This window comes from Electrophorus electricus, chromosome 23 (assembly GCF_041902795.1).
Source record: "Electrophorus electricus isolate QZ-2024a chromosome 23, ASM4190279v1, whole genome shotgun sequence".
Taxonomy (NCBI): Eukaryota; Metazoa; Chordata; class Actinopteri; order Gymnotiformes; family Gymnotidae; genus Electrophorus; species Electrophorus electricus.
In genome coordinates, this window is record NC_137519.1 from 6,717,501 (window position 1) to 6,736,956 (window position 19,456).

Consider the following 19,456-nt stretch of genomic DNA (forward strand, 5'->3'; position numbering starts at 1 on the left):
CCTGGGTCTCATGATGTCATGCATGCACATCTTAATGCAGGGTGGGTATAGTAACTCATCCTGGGTCTGTTATAAGATATCATGCATGAATGCCTTATTAATACAGACAAACAGTAACTGAGCCTGGGTCTGCTATATGATGACCTGCATGAATGCTTTATTAATACAGAGATGGCATAGTAACTGATCCTGGGTCTGTTATATGATATCATGCATGAATGAGCTATTGGCAATCAGTATATAAAATTAAATATTAAGCATAAAAAAACTGTACAAAAAGGATCACATTTTTCCATATTGAGCTTGAAAGTCGAGACTTGGCTGAGCATTCAAGAGCAGATTGTTCCAGGATTCGGGATGATTTTATTCCTCATAGATTTAAAGGCATGCCAGTAAGTGCTGGATGTGACCCTTCCAAATCACTTCATTATACAGCTCTGAGGGTAAAGAGTTGGCCAGAGCTCTCAAAGTCACTGTGATTGGCTGACCTGCCTCAAAAAAACCCTGTGATTGATTGGTTGTTTAAGGAACCATCTGGTTCTACAGCCAATCAGAATCACATTTAGTTGCCAGAGTACATCACATGCTAGGAATTTATCTAAAAAACCCATGATCTGTGTGTCTGGCCTCTGAAAAGGGGACTTTCCCTGAACGCAGGTCAAACTTTCAATTGGACAGCAAAGGTGACCCAAAAGCATGCCACTTACTCTGTCCCCGAACAGCGCTGGAGGACGCCGTCCACCATCCCCTATGCATAACATAGGGGACGGTGAACATCCCTGAATTACCATGCTGCTTTGCCATGCTGTTCTGACTCTAAAGAGTCACCAGTCCCCAGCGCACTACCATGACAGTGACCTATGAAGTATTTGGTCCCCGCCCAGGTCTGACGGGGAAAGATAAGGCAGGTTCTCTCCAGCAAGCCCCGCTTCCACACGCACTAAAGCCTCAGCACTCCCCTAACCCTGCAGCGGTATTACCGCGAGGTTATGCGGAGTCGCTCGCCCGCGCGCTTCCCGCAACAGCCCATGGAGAATTACATGAGTGACGCCAACACTGTTGGAGTGCAGTAAAGAATAACGCGTGTGTTTCTCTTCAGTGGATGAATGTGGAAGGAGGGTCACCTGCATGCGATGTCAGGTGGGCTCCGGAGAGCACAGAAGAACAGAGCGATCATCCTTTAATTAAAGACTTCCTGCCTTCGGCGGGAGTGCACAGGTTGGGAGGTAAAGCACGGCGGTGGGGGTATATCAAAGCCCTTGCCGGGTTTTACATCACTCCGTCTCAACACTCCCCTGCTCCTTGCTCTGTCTCTGCGCTGAGCATTACACACTGCTCCAGTGGCATGTATGAGTGACGGTAGCAGTTTTGTGAGATGGTTGTCAGTGGGATGCGTGTTTGTGTGTGGGAGTGCATGATAGAAATCTGTGTGTAAGGCTCTACAAGAATCACAAGAAGCACCGAGATAAGCAGTGTCAACAGTAAGGTAGGTGTGTGTGTGTGTGTGTGTGTGTGTGTGTGTGCGCGCATGCGCGGTGTGTGACAGACTCACCTTCATTTTGCTCTCACAATGTGGGAAGCCATCAAGCACAGGCAGCTCACACTTCTCCTGTGCGCCGTTTAGCAGGTCTGCAGAGGTCAACAGAACAACAGGGTCAACTCTGCTAGCAGACTTCATCACCACCACCAACACATCGTCCATCATCATCATCATCATCAACACCACCGGCACCTTAAATCCCTTTTCATCTGTGCCTACAAGGGAGTGATTCAGTGTTCACTGTGTCGAATCTAATCCATTCCACTCTATATCAGAGGTGCAGTGAGGCCGGTGCAGATGGAAGAGCAGGACTGAGGAGTGGGGTCAAAGGTCAGGGGGGAAACTCAGAAATAAAGCTAGAGGAGGCCGTAAGCACAGCATGCTCAGGTTAGGGTCCGAAAGCAGATACTTTATTACAGAACAAATCACTTCCCAGCAAGGCCTCATCAGCCAGACAACACTGGACAGCAATTACCTTAGTGCTCAGATACTTCCTGTGTCACGTTTGCTTTATAGAGCTATGATCCCAAGAGAGCAATTGAATTTACAAGCAGAAAAAAAACAGGAAGTGGACTAAAATGACAGGAAGTGTGTGAGATGTGTGTGAGAACTGCAGACCCAGTAGTTGTGACGCAAGATTTATGAACACAACCCACCCACCCGAACACATTTTGGCTAAAGGTCCACCTGGCTCTGCTCTGCTCAGTACGGGAACAGCAGAGGGTGTGTATTCCTCACCCCAGAGCAGCAGGTCTGCCCACGCCCCCACGGGCAGCACAGATTCAGGGCTCACAAATGGCATGTAGGAGTTCACACTGGCAAAGTGTCCATTCACAAGCGTTTCCAGGGGCAACAGACCAGTAAGAACCAGAGTCAAGCAGGATTACAGCTGCATCATTACAACAAAGGACAAAAGGAGGAGGTTGGGAAACACGTACACGCACACCCACCCACACACACACACACACACACACACACATCCACACACCCACCCACACACCAGACAGGAATAAGTGGCTACATATAATGCTATAAAAGCGAAAGAGTTGATCACATCTCGTCTTTCAGTCAGAGGCCTGGCGGGTCTCTCCTCCCATACAATCAGAGGCCTGCCAGAACTCTCCTGCCAGACGGGTGTGCAGAGGACACTGAAACTGCCTTTTAAAGGACAGACACAGATACGCGTTTGAGAACAGATGTAAGAAATCTGCTATGGAACGGAGGAACTGGAAACAGAGCCCTGATTAGAGCACTTGGGAGCCAATTAACTAATAATGTACACCATACAATATTAATATCACAGATGTTTCCCACAGCGGAGGAGGTCATCACCACTACCGTCCCTAAGCTTTTGTCCAAGTTCTTGGAAAAGTAATGAAATCAGGAAAGGAATGAATGCCAGGACGAGCACACACACACACACACACACCCCTTAAATCTGACAGACCTTCTAAACAAAGGACCTTCTGCCTCTTCTAGAAAGTTCTAGTTCTATGGAGAGAAAGCTGGAGAATGGACAGTTACTATTAAGTTCTTGTCACAAACTGCATGCCAAGTTATATAAAGCCAGCACAGAAACATACATCACACCATCATCACCAATAAAGGATTGTAGCCCACTACAGTTTATACCACTCCGTTACCTAGAATAAAAGACCGTTTTTTAGTTATCTAGATAACAGTTTTTTATTCTAGTTAACAGTGTGTTATCTAGTTAAACAGAATAAACATTATGGTTGAAATTAGTTGGGTGAAGGCAGAATGTTTGTGAGCGGGTTTATAACAGTAGCCGATCCAGTTTGTTTTGATGAGTAGCTACATTATGTTGACTTGGTCGTAGATCAATGGTAGAAATATAACTTTACTTTGGGTATAAAAAGATTATAAATACTAATATGGTTAAATATTCATTCATTAATTAAACCAGTACATGTAATGTTTGTTGCAAAAAACAACGTAATGATTGTTTTTCATTTGATTTAAGGTATATAATGTACAATATATTACCATCATCATCATCATCATCTACTACTACTACTACTACGCGGTAGTTGGTAAAACATCAGTTTGCATGAATCTCAGGCCAGATCTTGGCTAATTTCGGGCTTGGATGGACATTCTGCCACTGATGTACGATCCAGTTCACTTTGTCTGTTTGCTGCAGAAACAAGCTAATGGCCATGTGTCACTGAGTGGCCTGCTTGTTTAGGGGAAGAGCACTGCTGCTGTTATCTACAATGCTTCCATCTTTCTTTTTATTCTCCTTCCAGACTCACCATGCTCAATCAGTTATTTTATTAAAAAGATATCCACACACCCCCCCCACAAGATCAACAGCTCCCTCTTACCCAGTTGGGCTGGGCATGAAGCTCACAGAAGGGGTCTGCATGTGTCAGGACACAAGTGTATGTTTTAGATTTTCTGCTCTGACACTGCTTCCTTGAGGCACAAACAAGAGTTCTACAATAAGCACACTAGCTGCATGGACGTACACACACACACACACACGTACACACACACACACACACACACAGACAGAATGAACCAATTCATTACAGACGACATCTCAATACAAAGCACAAGGGAGAAAGAAAAACAGGATTACAATGAGTTGTATAAAAGAGGAGAGAGAGAGAGACAGCAGCACTCAAACCTGAGAGACTGAGACTGTTACTCCCAGTGATCAATGTTTGGCCAACGGAAGCCTTGAGGCTGAATGATCATTAGGTTATCATACAAAAAAGGGCCAGCAGGTAACGGTCAAATATGTAGGTCAGAGCTGAGCCCATTTCCCAGCTAACCCAGTGTGCCAAGCCCAGGGGACGCAGGTCTCTGCTGAGGCCGCCCTCATCATGATAAGAGACTGACACGTTCCCAGGAGCCTGATGCGCTCCCGGTGGAACCCAAGCAGGAGACACACGATAAGTAATGAAACATTACCTCCAGGTCACAGCCAGACCTGTGTGTGCGTGTGTGTGTGTGCATTCTGTGATTTTAGGAAAGTAAAAATGATGCCATGTTCTCACAACAAATCCACACGAACTCAAATACAACCGAAAATATTCCATTTATTTAAAAGCACGTTGCAGGTCAGTGGTCTAGTTTAACTGACTGCTCGCACTGCTCTTTGCATCTGCTTCTTAACCAGTTTGAATTGATCATCAGTTCTGTCATCAATGATGCCTGCAGTGTTTTTGGCATTTGCAAACGCATTTGCATGCTTTTCAAGTGCGTCACATTGTCCACCGTTGCCATTTTCTGCCGCATTCCACTTCAGTAACTGAGCCTGGGTCTGCTATATGATGACCTGCATGAATGCTTTATTAATACAGAGATGGCATAGTAACTGATCCTGGGTCTGTTATATGATATCATGCATGAATGAGCTATTGGCAATCAGTATATAAAATTAAATATTAAGCATAAAAAAACTGTACAAAAAGGATCACATTTTTCCATATTGAGCTTGAAAGTCGAGACTTTCTGCCGCATTCCACTTCTTCTTCAGTCATTTGTCTTTTATTCTTCCATTCTTCCTTCTGATCCTTTCTTCCAGGTGCACTCTGGACCTGCTGCATGCAGCTCTGCAGTATTTCAGCAGCTCTTTAGTAAGTGGTACTTTGGCCACTGAATGACTCGCTCACGTGCTCGGTCACAGATCGACCTCAGGTGTGAAGGCTGCATCCTCGTCCGTGTTCTGTGCTTCTACTTCCGCTTGATGGCCAAGAACCCACGGAGGAGAAGAATCTGCTTAAAGTCTCCGGGCACGTCGACAATGAGGCGCTGATGGGCTGAAGTAAAAAACTGTCAACTCTGGAGTGTGTGGTTGGGTGTGTGAAGCTCAGGAAATTTGCTACTCTGGCCTCAGCAAAGAGGACCGCATCAAACTGGTGAGCCACTGAACCATGTGCATAACAAAACAGTTACAGAGCCTCATTGGCACACACATACAAAGACCACATTATACCCAGCAACGCCAGAATATACTCCACACCAAACAAAGCTAAAACACAAGATTAACAAGGCTTTTTAACTAACTGTGCGATGTCAGAAATTCATAGGATGCCCTGCAGTGAAACCATAAAGAATGCGTAAAGGAGCTGTTTCACAATATTAATATTCATAATTTCTAAATGTCCCAGTCACACTATAATGACAGTGTTGCATGAAAAATATCAGGGCCTTTGTAGCCTTCTACACATTTAGAAAATGGGTACATCAATGATCATTGCTTTATATAAATCAAACATGCAATTACAATTAGACCTAACTGCTACTGTTTTAATCACTCATTACATGATTAAAAAGCCAAGAGTGTTGAAATATTCCTTTATTGACTATATAGTCATCTAACAATTGGTGGAGTAGCAAAAAGTCTACCAATGTGCAAGTTTACATCTGTTGCTGTTCTGACTCAATGTGAATAGAATACAGTGCTTGAAATGCGCTGGTACCACAGACTGCATGGCTTCACTCATCGCCCGCTGTTGTCCAGTCCACTTGTATATGCAGCCCATAGCAGGAACACAATGTGCGTATTTCTAGTCATGGCATACTATGACTTTCTAGCGTACAAGCACTTCTCACAAGTTCTCCATGTTCTTTTCTGCCCTTTCCATATCAGGTTCTGTGAAATTCATAATGACCCTATATAAACTACATTACCCAGGGGGCACGACGTGATGCTCACCTGTTCCCATTCTCTTGAAAGGTCTAGTACAAGACAAGTAAAGTTAATGCTGGTCAAGTACTGTTAATACCAGGCAAGGAATGTGAATGCTAAGTACTACTGTGGGCCTGTCCCTACAAGGGCACAGAGAAATGTGCGAGCCAGACAGTGACACAACAGAGCTTCAACTTGAACCAGTGCTAAACGCAGGCCGGGAGCAGAAAGCCAACGTTACCGCCACTCGTAGCAGTGAGGAGCCTGTTGATATAGCATCATCAGAAACACCTGCAGCTACTGCAGCCTTTGAGTGAAGTCATTTGTGTTATGAACATCAGTGATATCTCCTAGTGTCCTTTATTCACTGCAGAAATTCAGAATGTAATAATTATTTGCTTATACTGGCTGACACACATGCCAACATGTGAATAGGGTGAGCGTAGGTAACATCTCTCTTCTAATGAAAGCAGTGACAGCAAATCTTTCCGAGTGTGTGGTTTTCTCTCTCCTTCAGGTAGACAACTTTGTGCATTCAGAACTGGTGGACGTCGCTTGAAAAACAGCATGGATCTCATCACTGGATTTATAGGAGTAAAGGAGTAAAAATAACTGAAAGCCAAACTGGGATATGTAGCTGTATCAGCTATAAGCAGAGGAACTTTGGGAATAGTTTGGGAATAGCATAACGGTGGTGCTTTGTGGAGGTCAGGTGGGAATCGAGCCCTTAATCCCCATCATTCCTAGTTTGAATGCCTTGACACATTTTGCATTTAGCTTCAAGCATACTGATAAGATGTGAGCCAGTCAAATTCCCCACAGGCCACATAAAACCATGCACTGCAATTCTAAGCCACACCTACACGCTCTCAGGAAAAGTCAAACCCACAACCCTTCAGGAAAAGGGTTTCATTGTCTTGAAAATTAATACATCTCATTGTGATATAAATACAAGACACTGACGTTTTATGGCCTTGAAACTTTAAAAGACTTTTTAAGGATTCATGGGAACTCACATGCCTGATGGGATTATTGCAAGGGACAAGGGACACGTGTGGGATGCGGAAAGTGGCCGAGTATTCCAGGGACAAGTGAACCAAGCTGAATGGTGTATGAATGGAGAATTGAGTAATGCTGGAAACCCCAGTGGCACCATGGCCCTGGCTGCAGAGGGCACTGTCCAACTCAGCTGAAGCTGGAGACTCTGTTTGCAGGAGCTGTTAAAACCAAACAGCCCTGGTGGACTATAACCTCTGGGGAAAGAGGTTATAGTTGGGTGAGTGGTATGACTCAACCAGGAGTTGCCCTCTTGAGCAGTTTCTCTACCAAGACCCATAGGAAGTGGTCACCAAACACAGTGTGGGGGTGGGGGGAAATGTAGAGGGAAATATAGGTGCGCACGTACACACACACCCCATTAAACACTGTTATCAATGCAGTTTACCACTTCATGTCTCTCTCACTTAAAACCGGCACACCTTCGCTGACAAACACACACTCTTATCTTGCACACTGCCATTGCCAGCTTTTGCCACACACACTAATAGTTCTGAGGTCACCTGCAGCATCACATCTCCCCCAGTAGCAGAGACGAGTCTTCTCCTGGCAATGGTTAAAAAGCTCATGCTCTCAAAACCTTCCTAAACCTACAACAGGAGGAAAGACCGATACTCAGGACAGAAAGCCCTGAAGCAGAAAACTGTGTGGGTGGGGTTACACAAGTTCACTTAAAAACTACTTCTATTAAACATCTAGAAATGACCTGGTGTTAAGTGATGGAATGCAGCTTCTGAATGACTGTGTGATTCAAACAAATATTTGCACTGGGCCTATGGAGGAGGGGCTGAGAGTCTGAGCGAGGAACTGATTGTGGGAGGGAACACAGGCATGCACACTGCTAATAGGCAACAGGCACACATACACACATTTTACAGCAGTCCTTCATTCCTCTGTAGGAAACATGAAAGGCTCCCTGTCAAAGTAACAGCTGACTCCTCTGGCCACCATTCCAGTTCAATAACACCTTGCTACACATACACCCACCCAGACAGGGGGCACCCCAAACCTGACGCACCATCACAGAGACCGGCGTGCCCCCAGAGAGAGAGGGGGCGGGAGCCAACAAGAAAGAAGAAGTGTGCATTAGTGCATGCATGAATGTGCATGTCTGTGTGTGAGTGCATGTGCGCGCTTGTGTGTGGAGTGCATGCGTGTACTTGTGTGTGTAGGAGAGAATAGTAGATTGTTATACTTGGGTAGCTATGACAGTGCAACCAATAAAAATGGTAAACACATCCTTCAGTTATGTAAAGGACGAGGTCTGGACATTGTAAATGGCAGGACGAGAGGAGATTCCCTGGGCAGATTCACCTTCCGTTAGGTACTAGGCAGCAAGGTAGTGGCTTACACGGTCACTGCCAGTGCACGCATTGACAGTTGTACCACAACTTCACCTGTCAGACCCAAAAAAAAAAAAAAAAAAAAAAAAGTACATGGAAAATATACTTCAAAAACAACAACACTACTTTATGGAAAACACACATCATACCTGTTGCATAAAAACTACCCAAATCAAAAATGGAAAATCTTGGAAAACATATTTTGAAGGTTTTTTATAAAGACCTTCAAAATATAAAAATCCAGAATACCATATATAAAGTCTGATCAGACTACAATCACTAGCAAAGTTCCCAAATTAAAATCTGTAAAAAAAAAAACAAAAACAGAGTCTGCTAGACTACCCTATTAGTGTTAAAATTAAATGAAAAACTCAAAAAAAAAAAAAGTATGTGGATCTGACAGACCCAACAATGAAATGTTTTTTAAAAAAACAAAAAAAACAAAACCCAGCACTCTCAAATTATAATAAGACATTCTAAAGATATTTAACCTAGATCTACAAAGTGGGATTTTGCCTACAAACTGGAACAAAGGTCTCATTACCCCAATATGTAAAAACGGTGATCAATTTGACCCAATTACTACAGAGGTATCCATGTAAATTGCAATCTGGGCAAAATCTCCTGAATACAAGATTATTAACATATTTAACTGAACACAATGCCCTGTCAAAAAGTCAAACTGGAGTCCAACCAAAACATCGAATCACATTTACACCTTGCATACACACATTCAAAGGCACATGTTTGTGTCATAGATCTGAAAAAAGCATGTGATTCAACCTGGCACGGTGGACTATTCTTCCTGTTACTTCAAAGTGGTACTGGAGGAGAAGTTTATGATTTATTTAAATCCAAATACACTGAAAACAAATGTTGTCAGCTCCTACAGCACAACTTCTACAACAACATTTACACATACTACAACAATACTGTCGTAATTGGGCATAAGACATTAATGTCAAAACTAAAATTATGATTCACTTTCACTTTAGGGAAAGTGGGACCACACTTCAACACACTACAGAATATAATTATTTAAATCAGTGCATCTGGTAGCTCCACCAAGAGCATGAATGCACTGGTAGAACAAGCAAGAAGGATATATTATTTTTATAAAAATCAAATCAAAATCAATACATTCTACCTTAATTTCATTTTGGCTAAAAATATTCAATGATGTTGTCATTAAATCCATACTTGTATATGACAGTGAGGTATGGGGTCCAGTAATTCATCAAAAAGACTCTTCATGGGACACAAATCCCATAGAAATAAATTCATTTAGAATTTTGTAAAAATATCTAAAAAGTACATCATAATACAGCAAATCTGACATGCAGAGCAGAACTGGGTGAATTATTTATTTCTCTCCCCATGTTAAAAAAAGCTTCAAAATTCCATTCACATTTATCCCAAGCATATCCAGCCATACTCCTATAACCACAGAGCACGTCTGAATAACCGCCTACATGCAAACACACCACCTCATAGAAAAACATCACCTTCATGATATTATTCCCTACACCCTCTCAAATCCACATGTCAAAATGATAGACAGAACCCACCAAAAGGAATATATTAATAAATGGATCAATGACATTTCTTCAATTAATAAATTAACATGTTATAAGCTATTGAAGACAGGATACATTTTAGCAGATCTGATTAAAATTAAAAGTCCTGAAGAAAGACACGCCTTGTACAGACTGAGTACCCATAACCTAGAGATAGAAAAGAGGAGTCAAACACTGGAAGCCCAGAGAGGAACACGCATGAAGGCAGCGCAGCTCAGGAGAAACAGCAACAGAGCAGTGCTTCCTCTGCTCCTGCACTAAACACTAAACATACACACCCCAGACAAGACTTCTTAAATTTATCAGAAACATACATTCCATCTTTTGAATATAATGTGATAAGGAATGTAGATGTGCTGTGCATGTGTTTAGGAAAAATTGCTGAATATCAGCACAAAATTACAACTGCCTCATCCAATCTTATCTTAATATATATACACACACACACACACACACACACACACAGGATTGGTTTATTTATTTAATGTATTTATTTGCATGTGTATTATGTAGTGTGTGTGTGAGAATCTACAGCAAGTGTATATACTAAGCTTAATTATATAGATTTTCTTTTTTTATTCTTATTCTCAACTGAATTATCACTATTAATGTTAATTCTGTTGAACGCTTTGACAACAGTTGTTAGTTACAATTCATGACAATAAAGCAATTTGAATTTGAATGTGAGTGCTTGTGCATGTGTGTGTGTGAGAGACAGGGTCCATGGTATGGTGGGAAGTGGCTAATCTGCCATCAGTCAACCACAGAGTCTGAAAATTATACCATTACACTGGTGCAGAGAGGAGAGAGACAGACAGAAATGAGAATGTGGTTAGTACTGATCAGAACCGATGGCTGCATTGCAGACTGCAGGGGACATAATCATGTTTTATGCAGGGGAAGCTCCACCCTCCACCCACACTCACCTCCATGGATCTGTTAATGCTGTGAATGTGTTGCCCATAATCCCCCCTTGCAGCTATTCTCAACACAATGTCAGATATTAACGTTAAACACAGGAGACACCGTTCCTCATGAATGGGAAGGAACTGGAAGATATTTTACTCTAGGCTTTCTTTCAATGTTTCATACAAGTTTATGACAAAAGGTGTACAGAGAGACCAGGTTCACTCCATAATGAACAGCAGAAGACTCAGGGACAGAAGAAGCTGAATACACATGATCTGTGGACACACAAGCACCCGTTAAAAAGGCTGATTAAGGGTGTTTTCCAGTTCGTGACAGGGTCATGCAACCTTCCTACACTCTATACATTCCTCTATAACGTTAGGCCGCCTTCAGCTTTCAGCAAACACAAACACTACTGCACGGAGATGCAGCCGGAGCTTACAGAAGTCCAGACTTGGAGAAGACAGAGCTATGCTGCTTACCCATGAGACCTAGACATCACCTCTATTAAAGTACAATTATCTGGACTCTACAAAACCTTCTGCCTGTAGTCTGAGGGAAAGGTTATGTAACTTTCAAGCTGACGAGTTCCAAAAAGCACCATGCGTTTTCTTCATGATGGGGAGCACAAGTACTCTCATACTGATAAATGTGAGACTCTGGACAAGAGCATCTGACAAATGGCATAAATGTAAATGTAAAGGCAATGGGGGGGGGGGGGGGGGCAAGAAGAACAGACACTCAACATGTCTAGACATAATACCCTAAAAAAACATGACACATACATGCAGTCAGACATAAGGCTAACGGCATTCCACTCACAACCCATGTGAGCAGGGAAAAGTCAACCCTCGATTTACCAAAGCAGTAAAGACACACAACTGAGCAGGTCCCACTCATCTCAGCACGGGCTGTTGCTAGGACCAGCCTGTACTGCTCACTGTCATTATAATGATCTGGAACAGAAATGGAGCATGAGGTGTTTGGTACAGGCGCTCTCCGTGAGGTGTTCAGTACAGGTGTGTCCCTTTGCTAGTGCACCTGCCCAAGATGGGTATGAAGTAAACCCAGAGCAGTGCCATTAGCCCTACGCTACACAGCAAATGCCAGATAGTTTAACAATTTGCAAACATTAGGGGACATGTAAAACTTCCAGCGTCAAGTACCTACGGTCAGGCATGCTTCACCACCGAGGCTTGTTACCACATCATAGGCCTCACACAAACAAGATCTGGGTAAAAGAGGATGTTTAGTTAATGCATTCGTGTAGGTGTGTTCTGTATTAGCTCACTGTGACCTCTCCATTTCCATGCCTTGCAGTGCAGAACAGTTCATATGCACAGAAAGCAGACAAGACAAAGGCTGATATGAAGACCTGGAGGATCCGTGAGGTGCACCATTTAGACAGATAGCATTACGAAACTGAAGACACTAAAGACGCACACACTGCAACCCAGTGGCAGCACAAGCGTTATTTTCATTCTCTGGCCAGGTCGTCACTAGCAAATAGCCTAATAAATGTCAGAGGCCATTAGAAGGAGCAAACTGTTTTATAACTGGCTGAAAGCAAAATATAACACCTCGACCACATTTGGAGCAATTATCAGTACTGGCCTAATGCTACATGTTTCCCTGCACACACAGCAAGCATCTCACACTCTCTCTCTCACACACACACACACACACACACACACACACACACACACACACACACAGGCTTTTCTACTGTTCCGTTTCTTCTTTCAGTCCAACTTAGCTCCTTGAAACAAGAACACAGAGCATACACAGTAGCTGGTGGCGTTAGGGTTGAGTGGGTATGTGTTTAGGGTGAGTGGGAGTAAGTGGGCGCACCTGCCACGTTGACCTTCTCAGCATTGGCGGCACTGGGTGCAGGTGCAGCTGTGCCGTTGGTGAGGTTGGCAGCGGAGCCGTTGTAGATCATGGTTTCCACCTTGGACTCCAACTTGGCCAGACGGACCATGATGTTATCCAGGAGCACGGCCAGAGTCTTCTTCAGGTCTGCAGGGACCGGAGAGCAAGCAGGTCAGAAACCTCCCTGTGCTACATCACAGACACATGGACACACAGCACAGCCTCATCACCAAAGCACCAACGCTGCTTGGACCAATGGCACCAACAAACCTTCAGTACCAACCGAGCAGGAACATCAACCACGTCCCAGTCCTCCCTGGTTTAAATCGGTGGACAACGACACATTGCTTGTGGATGTGTGAAGCGCTGAACGTCTTTTTCTTTTTTTTTTACTCATTTCCATCTGCTTCACTGAGTCATAAAATTCACTGCTGCATTAGTATTACTGGGACCCATTTTTCAAAAAGCTACATTCAACACCCGATTTATGCATGCACGCACGCACACAACCAAGAAACAAAAACTTTCATTCTGAATGGAGCCTTGGTATTACACCAGCTTGCAGACAGTCCACCCAGCAAAGGCGCGAGTTCCTGAGCTGGGAGTGGATTAATCAAAGTGGCAGTCATTCTTCAGCTCAAGCTGACAGCTCTGTGAATCAGGGGTGTGCAGGATCTGTATGCAGCTGACCGTGCAGGACTAATTTGGGTGAGACATGCAGAGGTGGGTGGAAAACGTGATGGAGAAAGGGCTGAGGACGGAGATCCTGACCGAAGGGCGAGAGACAGACAGACCGACCGACAGGACTAAGGTTCGTCGGATTAAACGCGATTCTAATTACACCTGTTCTCGTCAGAGTCAACAATCGCAGGCGAAGGTATGGCACACGGCCACAGACAGGATGTGCTCATGCTATACCTGATGCGCATGAATGAGTGTGTGCGCGTGCGCACCTGTGTGTGGCAACAGTTCTCAGATGACAGCACTTCACCCTAATGTGCCAGACTGACACAGGACAAGAGACATAGCAGGGGGAGGGAGAGAGCGAGACAAAGAGAGAGGCTCAAAAATACAGACAGACAGAACAACAGACAGTCAGACAGATAGATAAGACACAGAGAGACTGATAGAGAGACAGATAGACAGATAAACATATAACTAGATAAAGAGAGATTTCTTTCACCCCCTCCAGGAGTGCAGCAGAATTTGGTCCTGAAACTGATTACAGAGATGTGTGCTAATAAACTGGGTTGCAACAACGATGTTCAAAACAACTAGCGACACTCCTAAGTCTGAACAGCCCACTGCCTACATCACAATCTTCCTGAAAAGTTCATCTCTGTGCTTCCCTGATAAGCAATTCCCTGATAAGCTACTCACACATGTTAAGCAGGATGTGCCACGTCATGATTTTGGGTTTGTCTCTCTGCAAAGACATAAAATCACAGCTACGAATGCAGTTAAACGGGTGTACAAAAGTTGACATGGAACTTTAAACTCGTGAGCACGGCGTGGATGTCCGATGAGAAACACCTTCACTCTCCACGGCTAGTGAGTTTTAGGTTTTTCTGTGTCTGGAATGTGGGTATACATGCCTATCTGTCCCAAGCAGTGGCTATCACACAAAAATGTAACAAAAATTTAAGGGGGGGGGGGAGAAATCAATCAATCATCAATTTAACTAGTATGTCTTATACTACCAGACGTGTCCATCAGAAATGCTCGCCTCCCCCGTGGTTGTGTCTGAGAAAGTAGCCAAGCTGAGGATACACCTGGTTGTGTTATACAGCGGAGTGGGTTTTTGTTGTTGTTGTGTTTTTTTTGTTGTTGTTTTTTTTTTTTTACAGCAGGCCATGTCGTTTTTATACCTACTGAAGGCAACATGTATGAGGCTTACTGGCTATTAAATGAGCAACACTCACAGGTGGTCTGTGTTTCTTAAACACAAAAAAAATATAACAATTTGGCAGAATTAACAGAACAAGGGCCGAGTTGTTACAAAAAGCGCTCATCTTTGAAGAGCCAATCTCTGCCATTATTTCCATGGGACATCTAAATTCAATGTAACTGAGTAGTGCGTGTCTAATTGCTTGTGCAACCAATAAAATAAAAGAAAACACATATGAAACCAATTTATATCTTGCTGTTTTTAAAATCTGCTGGAAGTAAATGAATGATTTGCATGCTGTGCAGTCAATGCGTCAAAGTGAAACTTGCATGAAAATCAATGAGAAAAAACAACCAATTATTCTTATCCTAACCTTTAAAGTTTAAAAATAGATTTAGAATGTCGCAAGGAGGGTCCCATAAACCTACATTCACTCACACCACCATCTCATATAGTATATATCGAGAAGAAGACTGCCGAATGGGACATGATCCATAATGCAGCTCACAGGTTGCTGGTATCATCAGTGCTTCCAGAAAATAAATAATAAATATCTGCTACATATGGGAGCAAGAAAGCAAGCAAGCAAGCAAGCAAGCAAGCAAGCAAGCAAGAAAGAAAGCAAGAAAGACCATGAACAAGAGCCAGAGAATGAGAGTGAGAGTGAGAGGAACAGAAAGACAGGAGCACTGTTAGACAGATGGAGAGAGACAGACAAAGCATGAGAGAGATTAGGGGCTTTTAACAGGACTTTTGGGGTATATGTATTTCTGTGCCCTCAACATCACTCTTCAGAAATCATCCAATAAGGAAGAGGACGACCCTGCACTCTGGTCAAAATAGAGGCATGCTCAAAGCATAATGGGTAATTAAAAGCTTTGATGTTTACTGCAGTCTGACTGACACTCTCACACCGCAAATCACATGATGTGCCAAGACAATGCTTGCTGAGGCAAGTTTCTCAAAATAGGTGAGTGATGTGCATGCTCAGAAACCCACACTCAAACGCAACACATCACAGCTGTGATTTCCCCTGACGACCGCACATCCCATAATACACTGCTTCTCCCTTCTCCAATGGAGTAGGAGACACCAAAGTACCCAGTTACACACAAGACAGAGGGTCAGTTTCTACCCCAGAGCTGTAAATTTGATTGTTCCCGCACACACACAGTCACACAGATCTTTAACTGCAATGCTCTGCAGTAGTCATGGATATATGCTACTTTCTACTGTAATATTACCCAGTCACACTACTGAGCAGAGACTAATGGTGCTACCTGTAACCTTTTGAGGATAACATGCAGAGCTGGTTTCACTGTCTGTCACAGTCAGCAATATAATGGTTCTCTCTTCACACTTTAGTTTTGTGTCTGTGTACGTACACAAATGAGGTTAGTGAGAGAGCTTTTTATGCTGTACTGGTGTAATGACAAAAGCTGAATTCAACTGATTTTGGAATCAGTAACGGTTACGTTTAAAGTAATGTGAAGTGTCTGAAAACACCAAAACCTGACTGACAAAAGAAAATCAGATTGTCCACTGAAATGAGTGGAAAAAAATATGTGTAGGTACACCGCCAAAGTCTGGCCATTGTGCTGGAGAACACAATCATCATCATCATCACACACCTGCCCAGAAACAGATCTGCTGTGTCTCTGGGCATCTCTGAGACTCTCACAGCAGAGACAAAACCCAGAGCTGGTGTCCTGCATCTGCCTTCCTGTTAGGACTGACAGGTCGACCCCGAAATGCAGGTCAGGCTCCACCCAGAGGCGTCAGTCTGGGCCAGGAGATCGGGTTCAGCCTTTTCTAAAGAGCCGGACGGATTCGTCACCTTCCTTGGAGGTTATCGGAGATACCCAAGACGCACCGCAGGGGTCATTGTCCTGAGAGCCGGAGCAGCTCCAGTGTTCCCAGCCAAGCTGTGGACCCCCCCACCCCCCACTCTCTATGTGCTTTGTGAGGGATAACCCTCATCAACAAACAAAGCGCTTACAGGGTGAGCCGCTCTGCTTTCCTTAGGCCTCCCGGATCAGCTATTTACACCAGTTTAGCTTTAGTAGGCCACTGGGTTTTTGTCAAAACCCCACTGGGTTTTCAACAATTATAGGAAAATGGTTCAGTCTGTTAAGTTTGTGTCATGGAAGCTCTTAAATTCATTCAGGACTAGATGGGGCACTTATTTTCATCATTTACATGAAGGAATTTAATGATGACTGTGCTGACACTTGTATCAATGGTGCGCAACATAAAACAGATTTTTAGCAACAAATTCAACAGGATTTTGGGAGATGAGGAGGGACCAATCATTTTAGCAGTGGATTTCATCCAAGTGGTGGATGCCATTTTTGATAAAACAAATTTTAGGCCCTCTAATTCCAGGGATAGGGCTGCAACACACTCTGATAGAGGATATTGGACTAGTCGTTATATAGAGACTAGTGAACCCATCAGACAGACAATATACAATTTTCTCTCACAGTCATAAAATCTATTTGAGAACTGGTTTCTTTTTAATATCAAATTATAACATTTAGAATCATCTAACATCCTCTCCCCTTTAATTTTTATAATTGCTTTAGAGCTATTAGCAGCGATCATATCTCACGCACACACACACACACACACACACACACACCCAAATATTTACCCTCATAACTCTATACCCCTAATAGAAATTATACAGTCCTATTCCAAATGATCAGGAAACAAATTAACTGGACCAAATCAGAGGCCATGCCAGTATCTAAGATGTCATCCATATCTTGTAACAGTTTGAAATTAGATGGGTTCCAGTTGGTAGAAAATATGTGGGGATCAAATTTGAGCAGATATCTGGACAAGATAATGTTGCTGAATTATGAGCCTTTGTTGGACAACATGAAAACCAATATGGATAAATGGCAAACACTGCAAAAGGTATCTTTGCAGTAAAGTTAATGTTAAAATGGTTGTATCCTCCCAGGTCAATTATATTTATAGGAGGCTTCTTTTGTATATTCCAGATTCTTTAAGAAATGTGATAAAATTGTAAAAGATTTTCCTTAGTAGGGTAAGAATTAGAAAGAGAAAGATGCGTTGCCCAAGGGAGATGGCATTGCTCTACCTGAGGGTGTACAAAATATCATTCAAAATGGTTAAGCTATTAAGAAAAGTCTTGCCGTTCTGTCCCATAGATGAATCAAGTGAATCTAAATCCTATTAGTGACTTAAATGTATATTTCATTTATTAAAAAGGTGCACACACACACACACACACACACACACCTGAATGCCATGTCCAGAAGAAATGCATGACTTCACTGCCACCTACACCTAACATGGAACAGTCATGGAAGACTGCTAGTGGTGGCTTGGTGGTTATGGTGCTTGATTTGTGATTGGGAGGTCGCTGGTTGTGCCCACCCATCGCCGCTGTTGATGGCGTGGCAGTCAGCAGTGGTATTCTGTACCTCTGTTCTACTGTGTATGATGATGATGGATGATGACTGCTATTGATTATCGAGAAGCTTTACTTAGAGAGCAATTACGTCAGTGAACATTCCTGCCCACTGCACATGACCAGAACACATGGACACTGGGGTTTATCGTGAAACTGACCATAGGTAACTCTGGGTCAATGCACATGGCGAAGTCAGGCTTGAAAACAGCTGTAAAACCTCATCCTTAGTACAGCTTGAAGAAGAGAGGTACAGGATACCACTGCTGACTGCCACGCCAGCAACGGGAGTGGGCAACAATAAGACAAGGACCATAACCACAGAGCCACCACTGCCACCATGAGCCAGCATATAACACAGGAACTGACCAGAAAGGATCTTACATGTTGGTTTCATGTTTGTCACTGTTAGCATGACTGAAACATAAGTCAACATGCAACATGGGACCTGAGAAAGCAGTGCTAGCTCTGCCAGCACTGCGGGCTCAGGGGCAGAGGCCTTCTTGCAGCGTCTCTCTCCTGCTTCTAACGATGAGCAAGCCAAAAGGGACTCTGCCAGAAGATCTGAGAAGCTCAGAAAGAGAACTCCATAGGTCTACTCCTTGAAGACTTGATACCCTAAATGTCTGGAGCATTCATTCTCGTCTCACTTTAGCATTCAGTTTGGTAATATGAGTTTTATATTCCCTCTATATGCACAGTCAACCCCAAACCCAACTTTAGTACCACTGTGACAAACTGGCAGGCAGCTTTTTTGTAAAGGACATTTTTTCTAAAACAGTTGGAAGGAGAATTTACATACAGCAGATAAACTGTTAAACTATACATATACTTCTTTCCTAATCTACATAAAGGACATGAAGAACTAGATATAGCGATGGAGTTGGCCCTAATTTCCCATGAGAAAGCACACAGCTGACAGCATGGTCATGATGAGCTTTATTCTGGATCTTTACTCTAACTGTGATAACACATTCTCTTCTCAAGAGCTAATCCATACAATTAAAAATGAATAAAATATTTATGAGGTCACTGTTAGAATGAATGGGAATTAAGGGTTCAATATATTGAAAGAGCAAAAAGATTTTAAACTTCAGAACTGTTAAGATGGTAAAGGGGGATTTAAATGTCAGATTTCAGGTGATAAACTTATGCCATTGATGAGT

The 19,456-nt window shown here is 43.2% G+C and overlaps 1 protein-coding gene across 3 annotated transcripts in view; it reads right to left on the bottom strand.

Annotated features, from left to right (window-relative positions):
• Positions 1–19,456, bottom strand: part of mgat5 (alpha-1,6-mannosylglycoprotein 6-beta-N-acetylglucosaminyltransferase) — a 57,312-nt gene that overhangs the window by 21,445 nt on the left and 16,411 nt on the right. For all 3 annotated transcript variants that reach the window (XM_027016638.3, XM_027016636.3, XM_027016637.3), the window contains 2 exons: positions 12,940–13,107; positions 1,553–1,629 (listed from right to left, as the gene is read on the bottom strand). In XM_027016638.3, the coding sequence (XP_026872439.1) occupies positions 1,553–1,629; positions 12,940–13,107 (245 nt within the window). The remainder of the gene's footprint in view (positions 1–1,552; positions 1,630–12,939; positions 13,108–19,456) is intronic.